Source organism: Manacus vitellinus, unplaced genomic scaffold, assembly GCF_001715985.3.
Source record: "Manacus vitellinus isolate BGI_N305 unplaced genomic scaffold, ASM171598v3 scaffold_0_pilon, whole genome shotgun sequence".
NCBI lineage: Eukaryota > Metazoa > Chordata > Aves > Passeriformes > Pipridae > Manacus > Manacus vitellinus.
The window spans coordinates 22,981,989-22,998,249 of NW_021938789.1; the positions used below are offsets into that span (position 1 = coordinate 22,981,989).

The window sequence follows — 16,261 nt, forward strand, 5'->3', positions numbered from 1 at the left end:
ACTTCACTTATAAAAAGTTTATAAAATTAAGTAGTAAAACAACAGTTGCAGATATGTTCATCAGACTAAAAGTCAAACAAATGCTTACTGAAGGGGAATTAACACATAATATCTAAGTGAAAGGAAGTGACTCACACTTCTGCAAAGCCAGGTGCTAAGAGTTCCCTGAATGTTAGTAGAGAAACTTACATTTAAAAGGGATGTTTAACTCCTTAACAAGTGTCTTTGTGCTTCTCAGGATCTGGTAAAATGGTATATCACCTTCTGGCATAACATATGTACTTATTTGAGAATTTGTGCTGCATTGTATGCAGTGACAGAGTGCAGAGCACTCTGTTTTGCTATAGTTATGCACCAATGATAAATTACAAGGGAATTTATTTTTGTACAAGTGAACAATCCTAAATGTAAATGTTTATTAGAACTTTTGTTGCTGCCTCAATCAAAGGCATTAGTTAACTTGCTATTATTGCAGTGCAGTAAATGACAGTTGGCCTCTATTTTACTTTTTATAGACTCGTTCTAAACATATATATTTATGCTAACCACACTTTTTATTTTAATATTTTATCCCAGAATTTCTGCTGGTCTGGTTACCATAAGTATTTGAATTTGTGAACAGATGGAGCAGGAGTTGTGCTAAGACTTTTCAGCGTAGGCAAAGCTTAGACGAATCTAGATTTCTGTGCTTCTTGAGGCCATAGAAATGGCAAGTGCAAGAGGGAACAAACAGTATGCCAGGAGCTTCTAGGACATCCAAGCTTTTTGGCATATGCTGATGGCTGAAGCATTATGAAGAAAGATTCTTCAAAAGATGGACAAAGGCAAAAGAAAGGAGCCTAGATATATGTATCTAGGAATGGGTCTAGAAGGAGGTTCCTTGCCATATCTGAGCTCTCAGGCCAGCCCTTCCTCGCCACTGGGACTTGAAGAAAAAGGTCTGCTTGCTCAAAGTCTTCCCCTCGATCATAAGCATCTGAAACCACTTGCCAAATTTTGCCTTAGAATGACATTCTTCCTTCAGTAGGGTAATAGCTCTGCTTGCAGAACACAACAGTTTAACCTTTCAAGAGGACTAGGGTGACTGAGTTCAGACATCATAAATCAAGCCACATAATTTAACCATCTTTTTCTCTGGCTGCATCCTCCATGAGATTTAGGAAACGTTCCAAGCAATACCACTTCCAAAAAACTTACCTTCCTAAATGAAATAGCTCCTGTAATTTATTTTCTCATGTAAAAACTCAGCTTATTACAATCATCAGCTGTTAATAGTGGGTTTTTAAATGTGAAACTTCTAGGATTGTTTGCCACTCAAATGGCACTTTGAGACAACCTGCATTATTAGTCCCTTTTTAATTAGCGTCACACACATTCTGCTGTATCATCCAAGTAATGAATAGCATAATATTTCTTAATTTCACTTCCAAGCTGTAATCATGAGAGAAGTTAAAAAAATATAACCTTTGTACTCACCCCAGCCTTTGGTATAGCTCCAGAGCTGGCTACTGAAGAGGGAGATGCTAGGTCAGAAGTGTGAATGTTAGGAGATAAGTTTGTTTGTGACTGATTTACTGAAGCAACATCCACTCCACTTTCAGAACCAGATTCAACATCCTGTAAAAAAGTATTGCAAGTCTCTTTAGTAAATGTGAACATGAAATAAAAACTTACTTCTGCTAAATAATGGAAATATTTAGGCAAGCTCACTTAAATACATATGCTTAATTCTCTGTGTAAGAGTAATTCCCCTTATTCATTTCCATTACCTACACATTTATTTGCCGTCCTTTTCAATGTGGTGATTTGCATTAGCTGCTGTTCTGAAATTATAAATCACTGCTAACATCAAAGCAATAATTCCCACAAATGTTAGAATTCAAGGGAAGAAAAATCAGTTTGGGGCTGCAGAAATTTGACATTTTCCTCTGATGTTCAGTATTTCCTGTGTTCTCCCACCTTCTGTCTCCGCAGCACTGCAAGCTAGCGAACATCTGTGAGCCATTACACAGCTGAAATGACATCACCCTGCAGCAGTTTATACAATTCAGAGGTACAGCTCCCTAGTTTTTTGAAAATAGCAGACACTTATCAGCCAAATGCTATTTTTGATTAAAATGCCCTTACTTTTAATGATACTGATTACATTCCTCTTTTTGGGAATAAAAAGAAGATATATGGTACGTTTTATTGTTGAGGAAGTAAAAATATAGTACATGCTTTATTTACTGCATAAAGTGAGAGCAGGAGATTATACTGCTTGCAGATAAATTGTGACACATGTATGGCAAAGACCTGGCTGTGTGTAGAACCAGCCATACACTGTCAGGATTGTTAGCTGAGGAGCAGCCTGCTTGAATACAGCTACAGAGTACACAAAAAAACCCCTGAACTATTAACTCTAGACAATTCTGTGCAGACAAAGCCCCAGTTTCCTAGTGCCAGTTTCCTAGAATAGGTGAAATATGAGGCAGCGACATCTCAGGAGCTCCTGAACTGAAAAGATACAGCACCCTTTGATTTATTAATTCCAGTTAAGTCTGCGGTCTGCCAAACTAAAGCTGCCAATTAGACAGGTGTCTCTACACCATGTACACAAGTGTGTGGTTTTCTGAAAACAGTTAGAAGTTAGAGACAATGCTACTTTCTAGGTAGGACCATGTATTTGAGTCAGGTATTTCCTGCCAGTTAGTCCTCTGCAATGTGAAGCATTGGGAAATGCAGAAGTGTCATAGAAAGGCCTCTGTAGCAGTCAGTTTGGCTACAGCTACTCTTAGAATTTTCTGCTTAGCAGAACTATGCTGCCACAGTACAGAATCATGCTCCCTGCCCTGTCACCCATGTTTTTATATCACATTCAAATGCTTTGTTACTATAGAATCAATACGAGCCTGAACTCAATACATAAATGCCCTGAAAACCAGATCTTTTGATCCTCTAGTACATAATAATCAAAGGCTCAACAACCCCCTAGAAAATTAGTGTATATAGATAGCATATATACCATGTTTGATGCAAGCTGTCTTTCTGAATGGTTGCTTTGCTCTGAATATCGTGCAGGCTTATTTATACAGATTGCCTCAACTCACTTTATTGCTGTAAGAAATTAGCTAAAATGCTGGCACAGATTGGTGAGATACAGAGAACAGATATTAACAGTGTATTTCAGCTTTTCTGTGTCATCAGTGCTCAAGGAGATACTGTGAGAACATTGATATCCATGGGGAACACGTGTAACCGTTAAAAGCGAAATTATGTGATGTCCTTTAAAAATGATATATTTTTAAATCTTCACCTGCTCAAACCCACTGAAACTTGAATACAGCTTTTTTTCACCTATAGACCACTCACTTAGCAATAACAAAGTCTGTCTTTAATAGGAAAAACTCCTCATTATTTTAAAGAAAATATCACTAACAAAAACAAATGACCTGAATGTTAGAGATCTTGGGGCAGTATTTCTCAGGTTTCTTGAATTGAAAAGCAGCTGCAGCACATGTGGATGAAATTAACAGGAAGCCTGCAGGAGAACACCTTGGGTCAGCCATTTCATGTTCTTCATAGTTATGTGTGTAAACATTTTACAGAAAAAAAGAGAATGCATCAGTCATGCTTGTGAGCTGTCCCATCTCCTTTCAGACTACTCTCAGCAAAGAATTGTCCATTTAAGTAAATAAAAAAGAAGAAAGACATTTAAATAATTAAAGTGCACGTTTCTGCCCAGAATCTTACTTTGAATGACAGAGAATTTTCTAAGTGTGTTTCCCACTAGTAGAAAAGCAAGACCTGGAGCTCAGATTTACTTTCAGTTCTATTTAATGTCAAATATTCTGAGACTGGTGTGATCCTGACTCTGTGCTGACTCTGCACTTGCAGTAAGTGATAATGAGAGAGCCAGACATTTTCTGAATCTTGTTGATTTCCCTTTGTTTTATCTGGGAGTTCTGAAGCTCTCATTTATGAAATTATGCCAAAAGAAAGAATGGATACAAATATTACTGCCTTCAAAATGTATATACATGCAAAAAAAAATACAAGTCAAATTCTTTACAAAAGGAGCTTGGGTTCTGAAACCAAAGAGTTGATAAATGTGAGGACTGAAAGAAAAAAAGTAAAGTAAAAAAGGATTCTACTCAGAATAATAAGGAAATTGAGCAAGTTGGCTTACAGGTATATGCCTTCGTTTATATATTGGGGTGCTGGATGGGGAAGAGCTTGCACTGAGAGCATTTTCAATATCCTGGTCAAGCTGGTCCAGTTTCATAATTAACAGCACCATTGAATCCAGTCGTGAACGATCCCGATCTTCTGCTATTTCCTATTGAACAGAATTGAACAATACAATTGGTAAATCTGTTTCATATGGAACATACAATTACTAAATCTGAAATGGCAATAATTGAAAAAAAAACACCTTAAATTATAAAAGCTCTATTTCTTGATTTGGCATGAAAGCACATTGAATAATAAGCAGAATATTTGGGTCTTTCTGTAAAATACTGTTTTGTATAACCAGTTTACTGAGTATTGACTTACAGCTGGGAAAACATTTTATGTTAATGTTTAATATCCATCCATTATGGCAAGCAAATTTTTAAAAAAGCACAATTTTTTAGCACAAATGCATCATGATCATCCCCTTGATACACATACTTTTAAAACAGCTACTGATTCTAAACATTTCTCAAAATATTAACCTCAAGTTAGTTAATATGATTGTACAAATACAAATGAAGAAGGTTGATATATGATGGAAATGGGAGAGAAGAACTTCAAAGAAACCATTTTTCCAGCTGAAGATAACCGCAACTACCTTTCTTTGTGGAACTCATTAATGTAACTATGTTTTGTCAATTTGTAGCAGAGATTTCTGTCTTGGTTGGAAATTCTTGACTGATATGAGATACGTTAGCGTAATAGTAAACACAGCATCTTAGATCCTCTGAATGGAAAGAGAGAAGGATGAGGGGTATTCACATCACAGCCTCAAACACCGAGTTTATTGCAGCTAATTTCTTTATACCCTGTAGAAAACGGCGACAAAGATCTTCAAAAGAACAACTCAAAGCACGATTTTCAGTTAGATAGACTAAATAATGCTCTTAAGGAGTTCCTCCCTCTAGTTCCCTTTCATATAGAGAGTTAACACAAAAATTAGCCAACTAGTCTGCCTCAAAATTCAGGAATATGAAAAAGCCCTACTGGTTCCTCTATGGATTTTCACAATAGTAAGAAAATAGGAAGTTCCATTAACTCACTTGAAATAATATTTTTATAAATCCTTTTAAAGAAATGGAAGCAAATACATTATAATCACATCAAGGTGCCCAAGAAGTAGGCAATGTAAGTGTCCAAATCAACCGTTCTTTGTTAGTCTCTAAATTGTTTTTCAGGCTGTGCAGCAACTTCTCTAGTTAGGATTCTCTTAGCAGGGTTATTATAGACTGCTTCAAAGACATTGCAAAACATGAATCAAATGATTCCTGCTAGAATTAAAGGATATGTAAAGATAAGACAGTCATATAAACCACATGCTCTTTATGTGAAGACATAGGTGAAAAGTTAGCTAACTAAATCTTAGAAAAGCAGAAATACAAATCTGTCAGTCCATAACAGAGTAATGAACAACTTACAACACAAAGGTCAAACTCAGAAAAACTGTGTATTTAATTTTTTATTACAACTTGATATTTTGCATTGGGTTGCTGAAAAAGCTGATGAATTTGCAAGACCTCCTGATGAACTTGAACTCAGTTTAGAATGATCCTGAAAGAATATTACCTCAAAATAACTTGGAAATCAATGAAATGGATTAAGCCCCAAACGATTCATTGCAACTCCACGGATCTTCATTTTAATTGATGTTAAATTGATATCTGAAGTTTGCAAATGTCAGAATATTTATTCAATCTAATTTGCATGGGTACAGAAAGCCCAATGAAGCAACTAAGTGTCTGCTAAGTAGACATGACCTTCTTTGAGGCATGGGGCCATGTTGCCACGGTGAGCAAGACCACAACGGGTTTACACATCCAGAGCGTGCCAGTGCTGCTACCAAAACTAGACTCCTAGTCCCCTAACTCTGTTTTTATTTCTATTGATTTTACTTGGAAATACAGCACTGTAAAGGCTAATAAAACTAAAATTTACACTTGACTTAAAAAACAAGTTCACTGCCACACCACAAAAAAAGAAGAGGCGATGGCTGGGTGGGGTGTTTTAGTTTGCTTGTTTTGTGGTGGGTTTTTGTTTTTCTTCTTATCAGACTAGAAAGATAAGAGGCATTTTACATGAAGAAAAAAATAAATCAGGAATTTTCTCCAAGCAAATAGTTTGATTCATCCTGCCAATATAGTATAAACTTGCTCTGCATGTAGCAGATTGAGAATGTTGGAGAAGAATCTGCTGAAATAAAGACACGGCAAAATATTATTCAAAGTGATACTCAGACTTAACAAAATGCACTGGCTTTGTAGGCAAACACTGCTTTCTGTAAAACAATAATATTATCATCATGAAATTTAGCTATTCCATTTAGAAGTTTTAACTTTGTGGTTCTGGTTGCTGCTCACATCAACATGAAAAAGTAACATTTTAACTATGATTTCTATTTTTAAAATGTACTTAACAAGACAATAATCCCCTTCTGTTTTGCCAGGGCACTATCAGTGTGTATACATGAAAGCCTAAGCAATATATCAAAAATTTAACACATACAAATAAAAAAAGATTAATCTTGAGTTGCAAATTCATCACAACACATGGAACCAATATTATTATAAGATTAATTTATGTTTATACAGTTTTAGCCTTGATATTATCTAATAAATTTCCAAGAGCTTTATAACCTATTTATCTTTTTTGTATCTCCCTTTTGTGTATATTCTGAGATTTTGTTACTGAAGTGTGACATGATCTAAAGCCAGCAAGGTAGTAGCAATTCATTTGGGTTTTTTCGAAAACACAGTATTTTCTTTGCTTGCAGTCTTTCATATTATTCCCCCTGATAGCTTCTCACCTTCCAAATTAGAATCCAAAAATATAAATTACATTTATAGGATTATACAGAAATCCTACCTTTACCCTTTTGAAGTCAAAACCTGGGTTTAAGAAGATGCCTGGTCAAAGACTACACTTGCAACCATAATTTCTGCCTTAAGGTATTTGCCTTGGACAATTCAGGAATGAGTCACAAACATAAACAGTAGGTCAAACTGGAGATCTTATTTGTCTGGAGGTTTTATTTTTAACATGTCTCCACACAAAGAGGAAATACTTTAGGTCATGAACTGGAAAAAAAAAATATTTCTTTTAATTTGTATCCTCACTGGTGTGATAAAAAAGCTGGTTAAATTTGAATATATTCAAATGTTTAGAACAGAAAGCATTATAACAGTTCCTAGAATGAAGGATGCTTGAATTACTCCTAAATTAAGTACTAAAACCCCAAATGTTTTTACACGGAAAACAGCCTACAAGTCCTGTTTCTATCATCAGAAAACAACGCTAAAAGAATGAAAACATTTTTGAGAACGTCTGCTACTTTTTTTCGGCCCTTTTGTAATTTTGGAGCTTATATAGTTATTGACAAGAATACCACAACGTTTTCCCCCTAGTTACTCCCATGTCTTCAAGTGCTTTTGTGTCTTTTTGCTACCAACTTGCCTTGTGTAACATGTATGACAACACCTGGTAATTTCTGAATATAATGTCTAGTGCACATAATGCTATAATTTTTATTTTGAAAATTTGATGGATAAATAATGCTGTACAAAGGCAGCATTAATCAGACTATTTCTAGAAAGTAATTAACCCCCTCCTTTTTATGTAAGGTCACTAGAATTTTATACCATATTATCAGTATGTCACAATGACTTTAGACAACTCAAACAAAACAAATCAATTAAGGAGTAAGACGCTACTTAACTTTGGATTTAATACACCTGTCTTATCAGGGCATGGGAAAATAATTGAAGTGGATGCATTTCACTTCCTAGCCTTCTTAAACCCTGTATTTCTCTAAGTGTGTTTTTCGCTTTCGCTCGTAGCCATAGTTTTACATCACACACACACTCCCTACTGCAGCCTCTTTTCCCATATACCTCTTTCAGCTGAGTAGAGCAGACCCCCACCAGTGCCAATGCCCTGTGGTTAAGGAGGGGAGAGAATGCCCCCCTCCAAGCATTCCTCTGCTAGGGCCATCAGGGCACCACCAGCCTTGCTCCTCCCTGACACTTTTGTGTCAAGATGCTCATAATTTCTTTGAAAAGGAAAGCTTGGTTTTTAGAATCAAGACATTTGCACAATTGACAAGGCGAGCTAGAGTACTGACAAAAGAAAGGGATCATTTATGGAAAGAGCTGGCTGAGCTTCACCTGGTATTCTTGAACTTCAGCCAGCTGGACTGACTTAAAATCTTATATTAATGCTATATATTTCATATGACACTAAATTACTCATTCTCGTCTTTCCTTGCTAAAGAATACCCTTTTTGAAAAATAGAAAGGTATTATATATCACTGATTTTAGGTTGTGAAGGTTTTCACTCGGAGAAAGAAAGAATAATGAAAAATACACTGTTTTGGAATTAGTCTGATGATTCTTATTAGCAGATGTGCAAATCAGGTGTAATTTTCATCCTTCTACATTGCACTGTACAGTTCACAAACTTTGAAAAATACCTAAGAATTTTATCTTTCTCTAAATTTTACACTCTATATACCACATTACCATATACCATATCCCTGTCCATGGCAGGGAGTTTGGAGCTAGAGGATCTCTATGGTATCTTCCAACCCAAACCAGTCTATGATTGTATGATTAGAGTCTTATTCTTCATTTTATTGGAGGGATTGCAAGCAGAGAACATTAAAACACAATGACAAAGCTAAATTACTCCATTCTTTTTTGACATAAGACACAAGGCCTAGACACCAGAAAAATCACAGTAAGATTACTATTATAAATCATATTTTGAACTAATATTTAGAACAGACTGAAAATAGAACAAATAATGTAAGCATACACTGGTGTACATATCACAGATGAGGAGACATGCTTATATACATGCAGCTATTCACCCTACACATTCATACATGCTTTTGAGAAAGAAGCTTTTCTCATTTTCCTTAAAAGCACTTTAGATCACCTACTCAGTTATTCCAAACATAAAGTATTCAATAACACTGATTTACATGTGCTTTTTAACTCCTGTTAAACATACAAGTAAGCTATTTTTGCAAAAGTAAAGTCTTCAGAAGCAAAGTTACAGGGATGGGAATATTTCACAACTAGAAGTGAGGTGCAGTTTCTCCCTAACTTTACATAAGATCTTTCAAACTCATGTGCTGTTCACAGATTTGGTCTCCTGAACTTAACCCGATTTCTGCCGCAGAAAGTTGCCATCCTTCATGTTCAAAGCTAATTTAATCCAAACAAAAGCATTCCTTTGTAGTAACTTCCTTTCTACAGCTGCTTTTTGCCTAAACACATACTCAACCACTAGACTATTCAGTATTTTAGTTCATGCGGTTTTGATTCTAGTTTTCCATGTTTCATGTCAGCCGAGTAAACTGTCTAGCAGAGATACTGTTTTCACGAAATTTAGGGATTCACTATTGATGAAATGGAAAATCACTCAAAAACGTTGGGGCAAAACAATCTGTTACACAGCTGTTTTAACTCAGCAGGGAGGGCAGCTAGTAGTTTCTCCTGAAGTGATTGCTCTTGAAACAGAACAGCTCTGTATTAGACAGAGTCAATCAGGATCACTTTCTAGCTAATGTCACATTAGCTAGAGGTGGGAGGAGGAAGGGTCAGGATTAGGGTTAGAGTTAGGGTTAGGATTAGGGTGGGTAGTTATTAATGGAAAATATAGACTTCTCAGATTGCCATTATTGCATTAGCATTATACTAATTCTTCTGCAATATTAATGCAAATAATTGGGGGCACTAGTTCAAAAGCAAACAGAAGCAAAACCAAATGTATAATGAAATAACCCAAAATGGTACATCTTGTCCAATACAGAAGATAATTACACTTACAGTACAATTTTATAAGGTATAGATAATGTATGAAATCCAGCTCTCTGTCTTTGGAGTTACGCTTGATTACCAGAGCCACTCTGACACCCAACTCCCAGTTATCATTCATGATTTAACATCATGTCAGGATTATGACTATGAAAATTTGCCAAAATCAAATTCCATAATGATACAGAGCTCAGTATAAATGTAATCTCTGTTCACTGGGGGGAAAAAGTATAGTTAAACATAAAGTAATTAATCATGCTCTTTCCAGCATAAACAATATTCAGTTACTTTCCAGCTTCTTTCTTTATATTTTGTAAAGTAGCATTGTAATTATTCTAAAAGTCACCTTTTATGACTACACTTTCATGATTATGGCTTACAAAGTAAGCAAAAAGGCATATTTTTACCTTTATTGGACCCCATTTCTGTTTGATATGAGGAGAAAGACTTCTGCTTTGTTGAGAATATTATGACAGTAATCTGAGCACTAATTATTAGACTGGAAAAATACTGTAATTAAATAGAACTGTGATTAAAAAGAATGTCAATGATAGATGACTGATGCTGCATTTTTATATTATTGCAAAACTACCTCAAATCTAATTATTTTGTGCAAAATAAACAAGAAAATACTTCAGTGAACTTCTCGTTACTTTTCTATTATACATAAATCAAAAAGTGAAACTAGGAAAAATATAGACTATTTTAATAACCAGAAATTGAATCAGCATCAGTGACGTTATGAAATTTAGCTTTGATTTGCCTGTTGGCATGTGTTTTACCAATACACCAATAGGTAAATCTGTTTGTGTACTTATATGTCTACTTTATAGGTTGGTGGAAAGGGAAATGTTTTGGTTTAGCTTTGCCGTAAAATCAGAAGGAGAGTTTGCCCTTCAGCAGATACATTCTGGTCTTTTTTATTTATTCAGAGTAAATCAAGAGAGAATTGATGCCAATGGTCACTCACAGTATCCTCAACATCTATTGAAATCAAACAAATTAAGAGTAACTTCATGTTAAAAAGGTTCAAGAGTATCTGTGCTGCACTTGGAAGAACATTATCAGCAGGACAAGGGGGATCCTTTCCCTCTCTTCAGTCCTGATAAGACACATCTGGGTTCAGTGCTGGGTCCAGCCTTGGACTCCCCAGTACATGAGAGATGTTGACATACTGATGAAAGTCAGTTAAGATGATTAAGGGTCCAGAGCATCTTTCATATGAGGACTGGCTGAGAAAGGTGGAACTGTTTAGCTTGGTGCAGAGAAAACTGGGAAGACATCTATCTGATGAGTGAGTTAGAAGATAGATCCAGATAATTCTTAGTGGTACGCAGAGACAGGACAAGAGGCATTGGGAACAAACCAAGATGCAAGAAATCCCATTTAGACCTGAGGAAAAAAACTGTACTGCTAGGGTGACTGAGCAGTGGAATAGGGTGCCCATAGAGGTTATGGAGTCTCCATCATGCAGATGTTAAGAATCTGATGGGACACAGTCCCGGACAACCTGTTCTAACTCTGCTTGGACTAGACAATTTCAAGTAGAGTCTTGCAGCTTTGGCCATTCTGTGATTCTGTGAGAGTTTTTAACACTTCTTGTAGTATGATTTTTAAAGAGGACACAAATGATACAATAGTGAGAACCAGAGTGGCATCTAGGACACTTTGCTTAAATCATTCTCTCCACCTGTGATGCCCTTGCCTCAATTTTTTCACAATTTGCCAGTCTTAAGGTTTGAAAGAGACGAATAAGTAGATGGACAGAACAAAATATTGTCATTTCATAGATTATCATAGATTATTTGCTTGGATAGAACTTTATAGGTCTCCAAACCAACTTTCTGTTGAAGGAGGGGCAGCTGTGAGATCAGATCAAGCTCTTTGGGGCTTGATTCTGTCAGGTTATGGAAACACCGAAGAAGAGAGAATGCACTTCTGTGGGCAGCCTGCTCACATCCTTGACTGTCCTTATGAGAAAAGAACTATTCCCTGAAGAGATTATTTAGTGCATTTCAAACCTGGAAGCAAGGAATTGTTTCCAAATGGAAAGCAAACTTTCTGTTTTACACTGCACTGAAGATGGTGCAAAGGAAATGGGGGAAGATGAAAACCTAGTTTTTGCTCCAGTTTACCAATGAAAACAGAGAATGCAGGAAATGCCTAGTATGTATATGAAGTCTATTACTGACACTGCCCCACAATACCTGAAGATAGTGTAATAGTAGTACTGAGCAGCCTCCTGAAATTAATGGAACTCTCTCCATGATTGCAACGAACTTTGAATCAGGCCTAAGACGGACAGAGAATTAAAACTCACAAACCACTGCACACTCTAATTTCTAGGTGAGAAATAGAAGTGCTTGTCCTAAATGGTGTTATGTTACCCTAGTAAATGAAGAGTTTTAAGAATACAGGTTGCTCTGTCAACTCAGTCTTTTTATAGAAGATATCTGTTCGTTAATATGATTGTGACTTCAATAATTGCTAAACCAGCCTATTAAAAAAACACAACACGATGCCCTTGATAATCATACCTTAATCAGTTTGCAAATTATTCATGTGTGGGAGTGTATGTGGGCATAATGGTGGTAAAGATTCTCCACTCAGTGCTTCAAGTCCAGTTAACACATTACAGAAAATTTCCTATATTAATTTTTCTTTTGTTTGTACAAAGCTAGGAGGCATTATGGAAGAAATGTGCTGTTCTACAAAAATCATGAAAAAATCCTCATATAAGAAGAGTAGGTTTAGCTGGTTACTTAACCTCATAATTCTTGACATGAGATTTAAATTGAAGACTTTCAAGTTATCGTTCATCTGTGGGTCTTTCTTTGGTAAAAATATAAATATTTAGCTTCTTCTGCCTTTTACTGTAGTTTTATATTACTCTTTTGAGTTCTGTGGGTTTATTTATGTTTCTGTGTATTTACAAGTAACAAAAACACACACATATGCATGTATGCACTCTGATTTGTGCCATGAAGAGTCTTTGTTAATTGATGATAGTTTTAAATTTGGCATTTTCTGAATGCAGAAACAACTATGACAAGTCTATCTGGAGGGAATAATTAAAAAAAAAGAGTTCCCTGAGAATTCTTATATATTGAATGAAAAAATGTAGGAATATTTTATCATAGCCTGCAACTTACTGAAATCAGCCCAGAGCCTATGGCTTCTGAGAAACTGGTAAATTATTTAGATATCTAGGTAGAAAGAGAAAAGTCTGTTTTTATCATTCCAGTTTTAGTAATTTTGCTCAAGTTAGCAGTTTATATGAGAGATTCCCTAGGATTCTCTGCCAAACACAAACATTTTCCAAACCCTCTCATGTCTGCAGGAGGCCATTAGAAGACAAAAGGAATCAAGGAAAGCTGAGATACGGTGCATTCAACAAAGAGTATTTTCTTTCTTTGTCCCCTGAAGCATGACTAGATCATGAACACCTCTGTCAAGAAGCAAGAAGTAAAATATGGAACTTCAGAGTTGATGGTGGAAAGAATGAGGTTGGGGATTCAATGTGGAGAGAAGAGCTTAAGTTCTTGGAAAGCTATAGGATATATGTCTTAGTTTACTTTGGCTGAACACCTGGTGTCCACTGAGACTCTGCCCAATTCCCCCAGAGGGAAAAGGATGAAGAAAGGGGGAAAGGAAAAAAAAAAACACTTGTAAAACTGAGACTGCTGAGAAAGGCGGTTTTATATTTACACAAAGAAGAAAAAGAGAACTATAAGCACTATACACACAGGGAAAACTGACAATAAAGACTACTTCCCCTCGAAAGGTGTTTTCTTCCTCTGAAGAACAGCCGTCTGTCCCGTACAACTGTCCCGGAAGAGAAAGGAGGAGTTGTTTCCTTCTCGTCTCTTTATATCTGAGCTGACATAACATGGTATGGAATACCTTATTGGTAAAATATACACCAGGTGACCTATCCTAGTTCAGTTTCCCTCCCAGGGAGGGTTACAAACCCACTACAATCTAGAATAGTATATACCAACCATATTGAATTTCATGGAGCCCAAGCAACCCCATGTCTGAAAGGACACGTAAGATTCAGGCACAAAAAGTGTGAAACCTACTTTAAATGCATAAGACCTAATTTAAATGAGTCACCAGTTAATCTGCTCTACTGCAGAAGGGACCTACTCTGTTTGTGCAGTGAAGAAAGTATCAGAGCATCACATGAGAATCAAAATCCATAAAGCACTCTCTAACTTCTTCCAGGTGAGAAATAGAAAGGACTGTCTTAGATGGTTAAAATGCCTAAACGTATTAAATTAATAGTTAAATTAATAATGGAGGTTATAAGAGGTGAGGTGATATGATGTGATATAGGATGCTCTATGTGTGACATGACAAGATGCAATTATGATCCCATTGTCAAGATAGGCACAATATAAAACAAAATTTGGGGTGGTTGGTTTGGTTTTTCCTTTGTTGTGCTATTCAGCAGCACTGTAGATCAGATAACAAGGCATGTAGAAGTGAGATCTCTTGAGTCCCACAGTTACTTTGGGCCTGATTCTCTGAGATGTCAAGTATTAGGCAAAGACAACATTCAGGTAAGCATTATATTCTGCATTCTTATCAGATATATAAGTATATTCTGCATTCCTATCAGAATATACAGAGTTTTGTATTCTTAGGTTATAAGCATTCTGGGTGTATGAGATTACAGACCTATAAATTATTATCATGGAGCCCCTGGAAATCTCTCTAGTTGTCAGTTCTCAGTATATAAAAAAAAAAAAATAAATTGTAAAACTGAATGAAAAACTTTTTACTGCAGGGCTTAATCAGTGCAACCCTCCCCCCTTAGCCCCCCCAGTCATTACAACAGTAATCATACATATCTCCAAGAATAAGACCTTGAATAAGGAGACTAGTGTCTCTTCCTATAATTAAGGACAACATTCAGGAAAAGTTGTGGTCAAACTATTTGAAGGCCCCAAACCTCAAAGATCTACTTGCTTGCCACCCAGTTTTGCCCACCACACTACTGCAAGACTGGTGCTTAGCTGTAAAACCAAGTATTCTGCAGAGCTTCTATATATTCATAATCTGAAGACTGATCTTTAGCTTATTTTTCCTTATAAAGCACTTATTTTTCCTTATAGCAAGAGCCAAGCTTTTGTTGGCTATACCTCTTCATTTGTGTAGACTGCTCATTTAATTCTTGCAAAGATTCCATTCAATACCAAGACAAACTTTAGTGGATGTTTGTTACTGTGTAGTAAATCCACGACTAAACCTTACAGTAGACAATGACTAAAAATATACTTTCACCTTAGATGATATTAATAACATTTTAGTATTTCAAGATTCAAGAGTGATCAGTAAACAACTGTTTAGCAACTCTGTAATTTGTTCTGTTCATAGTTGTACTCCAACCTCAGTTTTAAAAAATAGACATCTAAATCATAATCTGATATAGGTCATGGTTTCATAGTTACTTTAATTTTCCCAAAATTATTGGTTCTAAAAAGGTGCTGTTCTCTCATCTACTTGCCCAGGCTGCCCCTCAGCTCTCCTTGTGTCAGCATTGGTTTCTAGTGGAAGGCCTCTGTAAGTCCATTTGAACACAATCCCTGGGAAAAGTGTAGTGCTTAGCAGACTCTCCCTGTGCAGCCATAGAAATGTCAGTGGTGGTCAAGGAAGACTAAACAAAGGCAGGACAATCAGCTGCACTGATTTTTCTTTTTCTTGCAAAAACTTAGATTTTTGTTAGTGCAAAGTGATCACTTAACTGTAACTTTGGTTTTTTGCAGGTGAGGTTATGCTGATTTTACAGACATTGTAGGGTCTGGGGGCTTCTCAAATGGTTTTCTTCAGGACACCTATACGAAGAATATGTGGAGTGTGCATATTTGTAACTTGGTGAGGGTCTGAAACAGAGGCATATTGTCAAAAAAGAGAAGCCAATTGCTGTCCCCTGCTCCTCATTTCACCCATGTATCCTTCTTTAGCTTTGCCAATCTGTGCAGCTGATGCAATGCCAGAGATATTTTTTTATATCACGAGTTTGTAAGCGAACATGATAGCATGAGAAAACTCATTGCTACTTTTTTATAATCAGTGAAAGGAGTTTAAGGCCTTGTTTTCTTGGAAAAGAACACATTCTTTCCCATGTGAAAACTGGATTGTCTCAGTGACAATTTCTTATTAAATTACTTCTGCACAGTGAGATATAAACTAAGGTTACTTTTGTTACACCAGTCACAGCACA

At 36.2% G+C, this 16,261-nt stretch overlaps 1 protein-coding gene across 4 annotated transcripts in view; it reads right to left on the reverse strand.

Annotated features, from left to right (window-relative positions):
• DLC1 (DLC1 Rho GTPase activating protein) overlaps nucleotides 1–16,261 on the reverse strand; it is a 258,906-nt gene that overhangs the window by 164,104 nt on the left and 78,541 nt on the right. For all 4 annotated transcript variants that reach the window (XM_018069504.2, XM_018069510.2, XM_018069496.2 and 1 more), the window contains exons 3-4: nucleotides 4,169–4,318; nucleotides 1,477–1,617 (exon numbers count right to left, since the gene is read on the reverse strand). In XM_018069504.2, coding sequence (XP_017924993.1) covers nucleotides 1,477–1,617; nucleotides 4,169–4,318 — 291 coding nt within the window. The remainder of the gene's footprint in view (nucleotides 1–1,476; nucleotides 1,618–4,168; nucleotides 4,319–16,261) is intronic.